The sequence below is a fragment of the Salvelinus fontinalis genome, chromosome 25, assembly GCF_029448725.1.
Source record: "Salvelinus fontinalis isolate EN_2023a chromosome 25, ASM2944872v1, whole genome shotgun sequence".
Lineage (NCBI taxonomy): Eukaryota > Metazoa > Chordata > Actinopteri > Salmoniformes > Salmonidae > Salvelinus > Salvelinus fontinalis.
In genome coordinates, this window is record NC_074689.1 from 19411023 (window position 1) to 19420866 (window position 9844).

General features: G+C 40.6%; 1 protein-coding gene across 1 annotated transcript in view; it reads left to right on the forward strand.

Annotated features, from left to right (window-relative positions):
• The window catches only part of sema5a (sema domain, seven thrombospondin repeats (type 1 and type 1-like), transmembrane domain (TM) and short cytoplasmic domain, (semaphorin) 5A), a gene marked incomplete in the record, with an annotated part of 225206 nt that extends 216031 nt beyond the window's left edge, over window positions 1–9175 (forward strand). Inside the window, 3 exon segments of the mRNA XM_055881523.1 lie at window positions 863–907; window positions 1555–1766; window positions 4893–9175. Of these exon segments, the coding sequence (XP_055737498.1) occupies window positions 863–907; window positions 1555–1766; window positions 4893–5012 (377 nt within the window).
• Between the last annotated feature and the right edge of the window lie 669 nt (window positions 9176–9844).

Genomic DNA, 9844 nt, shown 5'->3' on the forward strand with positions numbered 1-9844 from the left:
ACACCAGAACATTGATTTCTACTACACCACTGGATAATTAGACCTCTTTCTCTCTCTCTGAGTTCTGAGGCTCAGTCAAACACACCCATTGATGTCTTCAACAATTATGTGTTCTACATAGTATCAATGGACACAATGCTACTCGAGCTACCAGAGCCGGATAGATTATATACCGCAGAATACTTTGGACTAACTAACACTTAGCAACCCATAAAACATTATTATTTCTTCAAAACTGCTCCATTAATATGACAGTAGCCTATGCTAGGTGATAAGTGTGAGTACACTCTTAGAAAAAAGGGTTCCAAAAGGGTTCTTTGGCTGTCCCCATAAGAGAACCCTTTTTGGTTCCAGATAGAAACCTTTTTGGTTCCAGGTAGAACTCTTTTGGGTTCCATGTAGAACCCTTTACACAGAGGAACCCCGAATAGTTCTACCTCGAACTCAAAAGGGACTCTACCTGGAACCAAAAAGGGTTCTTCAAGTGGTACTCATATGGGGACAGCTGATGAACCCTTTTAGGTTCTAGATAGCATCTTTTTTTCCCAAGAGTGTACACTTTATCTTTCTGAAACACCAGTTTGTCTTTAGTTCCTTATCACACATCTGTTTTAATGGGAATGCCACTCCATTAAGGGTCGTTAATAGGGTTGTGGACTTCATTTCCCGTAATGATGCCAGATACACTAATTATCATACAGTACTTATCATAAAACTCTTCAGGTGTCTAGTGATGGGCTTCATCATCCTCTGGTTCATTCTCAATATAATGCTCAAAGACTTCAACACTATCTATACCGTTTTGTCAAGGGAACAAGTGTGTTCTTCTGTTCAGCATCTCTTTTAATTTTCTCTTTTACAGAAGTCTCCATTGCTCGTTCAAGTCAGGAGGAGAGAAGATGCGGAGGTATGAGTGTGTATGGGTTTAATGTAGTGTTTAATGTAGTGTGATAATGTAGTGTGGCAGTGTGATAATGTAGTGTGATAGTGTAGTGTGATAGTGTGGTAGTGTGATAATGTAGTGTGATAGTGTGGTAGTGTGATAGTGTGATAATGTAGTGTGATAATGTAGTGTGATAGTGTAATAATGTAGTGAGATTTTTCATGTAGTGTGAAAATGTGATAATGTAGTGTGGCAGTGTGATAATGTAGTGTGATAGTGTAGTGTGGTAATGTAGTGTGATCGTGTAATAATGTCATGTGATAGTGTGATAATGTGGTGTGCTAGTGTGTTAATGTAGTGTGATATTTGATGTAGTGTGAAAGTGTGATAATGTAGTGTGATAGTGTAGTGTGGTAATGTAGTGTGATCGTGTAATAATGTCATGTGATAGTGTGATAATGTGGTGTGCTAGTGTGTTAATGTAGTGTGATATTTGATGTAGTGTGAAAGTGTGATAATGTAGTGTGATAATGTAGTGTGATAATGTAGTGTGATATTTGTTGGTATCAATAATGAACTCATCCACACTTATTAACGTGACATCAATCATTGCGCAGTCAACTTATTTTGACCATTGAAAACATTTTTCTCTCTCTTGTTCCCTTCTCCAGATTTCAACCTGTTCCATATGATTGCTGTAGGCCTGAGTAGTTCTATCATGGGTTGTTTGGTCACTTTACTAGTGTACACCTACTGCCAGCGCTACCAGCAGCAGTCTCACGATGCTACGGTCATCCACCCCATCTCAGCAGCACCACTCAACACCTCCATCACCAACCACATCAACAAACTGGACAAATATGACTCGGTGGAGGCCATTAAGGTTTGTATACTATCACACTCTGTGGCCTTCTAGAACATTCCAGGCTCACCTATATCCCTGGGCTGGTCTATAGTACTGTAGCTTTTTGTACTTGTGTGTGTGTGTGGTCCTGCGTCTACTCTGTGTGACTGCACTGTTCTGTGTCTATAGCCATATATAGCCATACACTGCTTTCTCATAAGTTACTAACAACATACATCACAATATACATACTGTAAGTTACTTATATGGAGTGAATAGGTTCCAGGTCTTCATTCTAACAGAGATGTTTAATATCAGTGGATCATCCTGGTTTAACTCAATAATAAATCAATCATATTAGTTAGTTATATTATCTCTGAGATTACTGTTGACACAAGGCTTGGTTTTGGAAAGACTTAGTTTAGAATTCTATGAAGTCAGGGGGTTAAGGGAGACACTATTCAGGGAGACACTATTTTATGTGAGTTAGCATATCGTGTGGACAGAGAGCTAGCTTTCAGAAGAGTATTCCTCTCCTATAAATGACTGAACAGACATGCCATCTAAAGGGAATGGAGTCTCTGACGCAGATCTAGAATGCAGTTTCCATAGCAGAATAAAGATTTGAAAAGTGTCCATCTATCATGTAATTAGTGTCTGGTGTGTGAGCATAATCTAGTTTGCAGTTACGGATAGAGGATAATGTGAATATGGACAATGCTCATTTGGCTAAGTGAAAAACTCTAAAATAGCCATTTAAAAAATGAATCTAGTCTTTATTTTTCAAAAGCGTATTATTCCTCAGTCTTTACTCTTGTTTTAATGGCTGGGTTGTACAGCTGAATATACATATTCAAAAAGTGAGAAGAGTGATTCTGTAATTTCATTTTGTATTGTAGGCGAAAGAAGAACACCTGGCACTATAATTCCTAAAGCTTCGTTCTTTGTTTGATTAAAATAATATCTTTATCATCCAGGTGAGCTCGGAAAGATTATGCTCTAGAGCGCCGTTGAGACAAAGGCAGTGAGTGTAGCTGAAAGAATGCCATTTTTGATGATTCAGTAGTGTGTCCTTTCTTATGGAGGGCATAGAATGACCATGTAGTCCCCTGCACCTACAGTAGCACAGACCACCTGTCTTCCTCAATGGGTACAGTAGAACTTAGTCATCCATTGTGGCTCCAGTGAGGATGACTGTTGCCCGTTCCTCTGCTCCCGCAGCCCGATGTGTCCGTACTCTTGACCCTGGACGAACCCGGCATGCGCCAGCCTCTGTCTGCTAACATGGCCGTGTCCATGCGTGGCCTGGAGATTTTCTACTAACTTTCTACTGACCTCTGACCTCTACAACATCCCGCCTCTTGACCCTCCTCCTAGCCTATCAGCAACCTCCTTCCTCTTCCTCCCCACCGCGCCCCCACTTCCTGTGGCGCTTCTGTGTGCGGCAGGTTGGGGTAGACTCAGTTTCTCTCTCATTGCTCGGAAATCCCATTATTTCATATTCATCCCATAGGGCAAGAGGAAGGCAACTGCGGTCTTCAAGAGCCGTAATGTCTGCTGGTTTTCTCTTCTCTCTCTGGCACTTAATCAGTTAGTCAGTAGCTTTGGTGCTTTTAGGGATAGGTCATCCCTCTTCTATCACTCTTCACTTTGGTCAGGTTCTTAATTGATCAATAGGTTGATTGATCAGCGAGTGCACTCGCCTGGTCTCTCAGGTCTAGATCAGAAGGAAATAATGAAAACAAGCAGACATTGAGGCTCCTGAGGACCAGATTTGCCCCCCACCCTGGCATAGGACTACCCATAGACTTGTGAGAAGGCAGTGTATTTTCCACTCATCTCTTTCCGTTCTAAAACGTCCACCATGTTCTGACTCTTCTCATTTGCATGTGTTTGTTTTTCCCTTTGCTGTCTTTCTCTGTCTTATTAGCTCTGTTTGGCTTTCTAATGATGGGTTACCATGGAGAAAAGGGAACTCGTAACTCATTCTGTTTTCTCCGTAGCTGTCCTCTTTCTTTGTATCTCTAATGCCACCCCACTGTTCAACAGATTTTGTTTACCCCACTAAAAACACTCCCTAATCACTATTTAGCCAATTAAGCACAGTTAAGGAAGAAAGGCAGAGTAGACTAAGTCTGAGAACAGCTGGTTAATGGTTGAGGGCAGCCATGGGGCCACTGGCAGAGATACAAGATATTACTGTTTCAGACAGATTTAGACTTTTGAGAGTGTATATTTTGTTCCATTTTAAACATAGAAATTGACTTTAGACTCAACCAATAACACATGATTCGATCTTTAAGTTATGTTTGTCGCCTCTATGTGCAAGCCATTTAAATGTAATCTAGACAGAATAATATTATGTGTGTTTGTGCTCAGCACTCGCAACCCTATCAGTTGATATACGGATCCATCAATCAAGAACAAACGCAGCATCATCAAGTGCTGAATTACGTCGCCTCCAGGGGCTTTCAGAATGCACTTAGCCAAGACAATAAGACAGAGGGGCGCACGCACATCAATTTAGCAAACTGCTGAGGTTGTACTGAGCGCAGGGTGCTTAACTCACAGAAATGTATGGTATCTCCATAGAACCACAGAGAAGGGTACTACTGAGTTACCCTGTGGCCCTTCCTTATTTTCTGACTTACTTTTTTTTTCTAAAAAAAATTATATTTGATTAATATTTTTTTTAAATGTAACTCGTCCTCAGGGATTTGGAGATGGAATGCCTAGAAAGCTGCTGATGTAGAGACATTAGAGAGGAGATCAATGGACATATGGTTTCTCATCATAATACACCAGCTCAGTGGTTATCATTTTGCCAGCCTGTTGTTGTTAGTGCTTTGGCCTTGCTCATTGAAATGCTTTATTCATGCAGGGACCTCCTGTTGATTTTTATATTGTCGTCTCATAAATGCTACCAAGGTTTATTTTTCTGTTTGACGTATTCCTTTTACCTTGCACTCTCCCATCTAGACGGAATCATTATTTGATCCTTACAATACAGTTGGCCCTGACACATCTCTCTCTTCCTCTCTCCATCTCCCCTCTCTTGCTCTCTCCATCTCCCCTCTCTTCCTCTCTCCATCTCCCCTCTCTTGCTCTCTCCATCTCCCCTCTCTTGCTCTCGCTCTCTTCCTGTTCTCTCTCTGTCCTTCACAGGCTTTCAATAAGAACAACCTGATTCTGGAGGAAAGAAATAAGTACTTCAACCCCCAGCTAGCTGGGAAGACATACACCAACGCATACTTCACGGACCTTAACACTTACGATGACTATTAACCCTTCGTTGGGCTACAGCACCAGGGATACACACCCTTGTGCAGACAACAACCCCACTCCACTCGCTTTGACTATTCCTATTTTTTTCTGCCTTGTGGTTTCTAATGTAATTTGTGACATTTTATGTGGGACCCTCCTACTCTGGGACCCTTAGGCAGCTGCCATTCAATCAAATTACAGTCAGACAGTGATGTCATCAAAGGGACATGCCCACTTTACTTTCCTTCAGGTGCTCTGATGAGGTTCACTGGGAATGTTCAACTTCGGAAAAACAAAAAACAACAAGATCCTGACTTGACTCTCACAAACATGGAGACAACTGGAATTTCGTTTTTTTCATGGAAGGAATGGGAAAAAGTTTAAAAAAAATTAAAATATATATATTCAAAATATATATATATATATAAACTTAAAGAGCTGTCTGAATGGGATGGATCCCTCTTTGATTTCCTGTGAATTATCTGATTCCAGAACTGTGTCTGTTCTGGGGGAAGAAAACCATCTAACTGCTTTGCATGAATTCATCTGACGTGTTTTTTCTGTCGCTCTGTTCAGTTTTGCATGGTTGGTCACATTCCACTCCACTGGTCTGTAGTCCAAGAACTGCTCCGTCTAGGGAGAGGCTATACGGACATACCTGGTGCCCAATTTGTTGACGTATGTCGCACAGCTGAGAGTCGAGTGAAGACGAACGGATTCAGTTCAGTCAGTTGTCCTGATGAGTCCTTCCCAGTTAGCTAGTTTGCTTGTGGCTAGAAACTCCAGCAAAAATGTAAAACTTGTCTGCCGAAGTTGGGATTTGGGAAAGTGTTCAGAATCATTCTGTAATGACGGTCCTCCTCCTCTTCATCCGAAGAGGAGGAGCAGGGATTGAACCAAGGTGCAGCGCGTTGAAATGACATGATGAATTTATTTAACAAGACAAAACGAACTATACTTGAAAATGATACAAAATAACAAAACGAAAGTAGACAGACCTGAACTACGAACTTACATACAACGTGAAGAACGAAATGAACAGGAACAGACTACATGAAATGAACAAACCGTATACAGTCCCGTATGGTGCAAACATAGACACAGACACAGGAGACAAACACCCACAAAACACCAGTGAAACCCTGGCTGCCTTTGTATGACTCTCAATTAGAGACAAACAATACACACCTGTCTCTAATTGAGAATCATACCAGGCCGAACACAAAACCCCACATAGAAATACAAACATAGACAAACCCACCCAACTCACGCCCTGACCAACTAAAATGAATACAAAACAAAGGAAAACAGGTCAGGAACGTGACACATTCGGTTTTTATCATAATAATAAATAAATAATGGAGACGTAATGCCGTAACTGTACATTTCCGGTGCTTTAGGTGTCATCCTGGCCTGATATTAGCTACACTATCTAACTACTTCTCCTTACTGCGGCAAGCGGGAGCGAAGGACACTGCCCCGTGTTGTGTTGCCGGCTTGTAGCGCAAACTCTCCCTATTGAGCAGTGGACTGTGACATCCAGATGGTTACTACCAATATTAGTAGGATGCTATCCTACTCAAAATAAAATCAAGTAGCATGGTTAGGGTCATTTGCACCGGCTTGTCATTACGTTACCTAATTGGCATGTCATTGGCATGACATCCAGATGGTGACCAATAGCCTACAACTACTTTCTCCCTCGCCCATCGAAATAAACATAACTTTCTTTTACAAGTTGTAACTAGCGTCATGCTGCTGTTGCTAGCTAGCCAGCATAAACTATATAACGGGGAAGGGCTCATCAGGATGACTAACTGAACTGACTGAACCGAAATCATTCGTCTCCACTGGACTCTCAGCTGCACGATATACGTCATCAATTTGGGCACCAGATGTGTCTGTATAGCCACTCCCCTTCATCTGCTGTGCTAGGGTCCTACTGCGTACCCCAAATGGGGTGGCCTTAGTGATGCCTGATGAATTTGACCCAACTACTATGCTCAACGTTAGTTAGTCAAGTGCTTAGCGTACCCAGGGTAGCTGTCACTCAATAGCTACCCAATTTTAGACTTTTGTTAAACCGATCTAGTGCTTTTAACCATCTACCTGTGACAGCTATCGATCAGAATGTAGATATTTTAGAGATGTGACCATATAAAAAATTATCTTACAGGGCTGGCGTCAGTTTAGCAGTTAGCAATGGTTGAGATATCAGTGTACAATCTTTTTTGCTTTTTGTTGATGTTATTGTACAGTGAGCTCATTTAGAAGCATATATATATGTCTCTGTAGCTTTTATAGCTCCATTTGTCAGTGTTAAAAATAATAATTTTCTTTGTTTTTACGAAGAAGTAATGAGTTCATGCAAGTAGATTGGATAAATTTGAAAGTGAAGAATGGTCAGGAATATGTAACTAGATCATGCTTAAGCTGTCATCATAGAGGAGAGCGGGGGCAATTGTAACACTTTTTATATTTTACTCTATTGCTCAGAGACAACCTGAGCTAGGCCAGTCATTTTTATATATCAGAAACTAACATCTGTCTCCTAATCATTCATACCATTTAAATGTCTGTACATTAGACGGTCAGATCCCAATATAAATTTTAATCAGAATAGTCCTGTGTCACGGGCAATTGTAACAGTGGCAGGGGTCAAATGTAACACCTAAAAAATAACCAAAATAACATGCTTATAAATTATCATATTGTCATAGACATATGAAATGATTTTCCAAGAAATATATATATTTTATGTAAGTAACCATTTACAGTAACACCCTGTGCATGGCCATTCAGTTAATCTCCAAACCTCTTGAATAGTCTGATAGTACCCAGATTATATATTTTTACAACTTCTATGGCACTCCGTAGGATCCAATGTTAGTTAGTATTTGTATAATTATTTCAAAGGTTGAGTAAGTAAGAATTTTCTCCACAAATGTACCAACATTTATACCCACATATATATTATGCCGTATGTAAATAGTTTATGATTAGTGAATGCCATAATGTAGTTATTTTGTTAGATGCTTCTCCCTATTAGCTGCAATCTTTTTTTTCAAAGCCATCTTAGCTATCACCCTAGCTGTTCGGTCTGAAAAGATTTACAAATCATGGGAATTTGTCGCCCTATGATGTTGATTCCTTCTGAGGCACGTGTTGATAGGCAACCCCCTGCACCTGCCATGGCAGGCCTGCTCCCTCCATGCTTAAAGACAGTGTGAGAAACGTGCTAACCAGCATTTGTGCAATGAAACTAAATAAATACTGCACTCAAAACAAATACACAACTTATTTGCTAAATACAAGATAGTGTTGTTGGACAAAGCAAGGAAGGTGAACTTCAAAATGTAATACAGCTTCATTGGAATATGCAGCTGTTGTTGGTAAGTAATGAATCCGCTACCTTAGACATGACTTACTGTATCCAAGTTAAAATCACTTGTTTTCAGAAGTTGTCTTCTTGGCTCAGTGTAATTTTAACATTGCATTGCAATTACCCCCAACCCTAGCAGCCATGACAAAACCTCATGTGCCTAGCAAAAGACAACAATAGTGACACATGTCAATCATGTAAATGGTTAGCCAACATATAGTAATGCAAATTATGCTAGTTTGAATTCTTTGACATTAATGCTCAGGACAGTATAAGAAAAATACAGCTGCTGGAAAAAAATACTTTCACCCCTAAACAAACATTTGCTAATAAAGCGTGAAAATAGTGAGATATTTGGCTTTTCAAGCAGGGAGTGAACCTAAATGGACATGTGCTGAGTGATTTTTAATCGTTCTAGCTGGTTTCTGTGTGGAGAAATTCAAGGTGTTACAGTTGCCACTGTTCTCCCCTACTTTGTATAGTTTTTATAATTTTGGAATTCATCATTTTGAAACTGTTTGTTTACAATTGTTGATTTGGCTGTGTGGCTTAATGAATTTATTCTGCCTGGGGTTATAGTAACAGACATGGAGATAGTGCTTTACAAACATCCTTCTCCAGAACCTGAAGTGGTACTTTTTAAGGTGTAATATCTCTGTTTTGTTTAAAGATGATGTACATCCATAACTGAGTGAAATATTCAGTATGTTGGTTTCTTCAATGTTTTCAATTGTAACTAACTATTTTTTTAATATGTTTGCTTGTTTTATTGTCCATAAATTAAAAACCGCTTGGTACACTTCAGGGTTGTCATCGTCTACACTAACTAACAGAAACACACTCTAACATCAAAGAAAAATACTTACTGTTGGGAGAGCTACGTGAATCACTCAAGACCACGGTAACAGACTCTTTTAGCCTTTACAAGAGTCTGTTAACAAGTCCATAGTGATGAATGGCATCAGTAGCAATGGAAGGATACATGAAGGATACAGATGCAGAGAGGGGGTTGTTAGGTCTAATGGATCTATATGACGTAGCGAAGCGCAGCAGTGTTATTCTCCATCAACCTTCAACCTGACGGGCCATCTGTGTGCAAAGGGTAATGGAGTGTGTGTGCATGTGTGAGTGTGCGTGTGTGTGCATGCAGGTCCGTGTGTGAGTGTGTTATTAATCATTACCGTCAGTGGGCCCAAAAGGGTGAGAGTGCTGATCCAGCCAGAATGGAAGGATTCTGGCCCAGGAGAATCAATCTCAGTTTACCTTGACTCCACTTTACCTCAGAGAGAGATGGAGCTGGGGACCTGGGGGCCCTACAGAACTCTGGCTGCACTTTTCGGGTGTCTGGAGGATTACTGTGTGTGTGTGTGTGTGTGTGTGTGTGTGTGTGTGTGTGTGTGTGTGTGTGTGTGTGTGTGTGTGTGTGTGTGTGTGTGTGTGTGTGTGTGTGTGTGTGTGTGTGTGTGTGTGT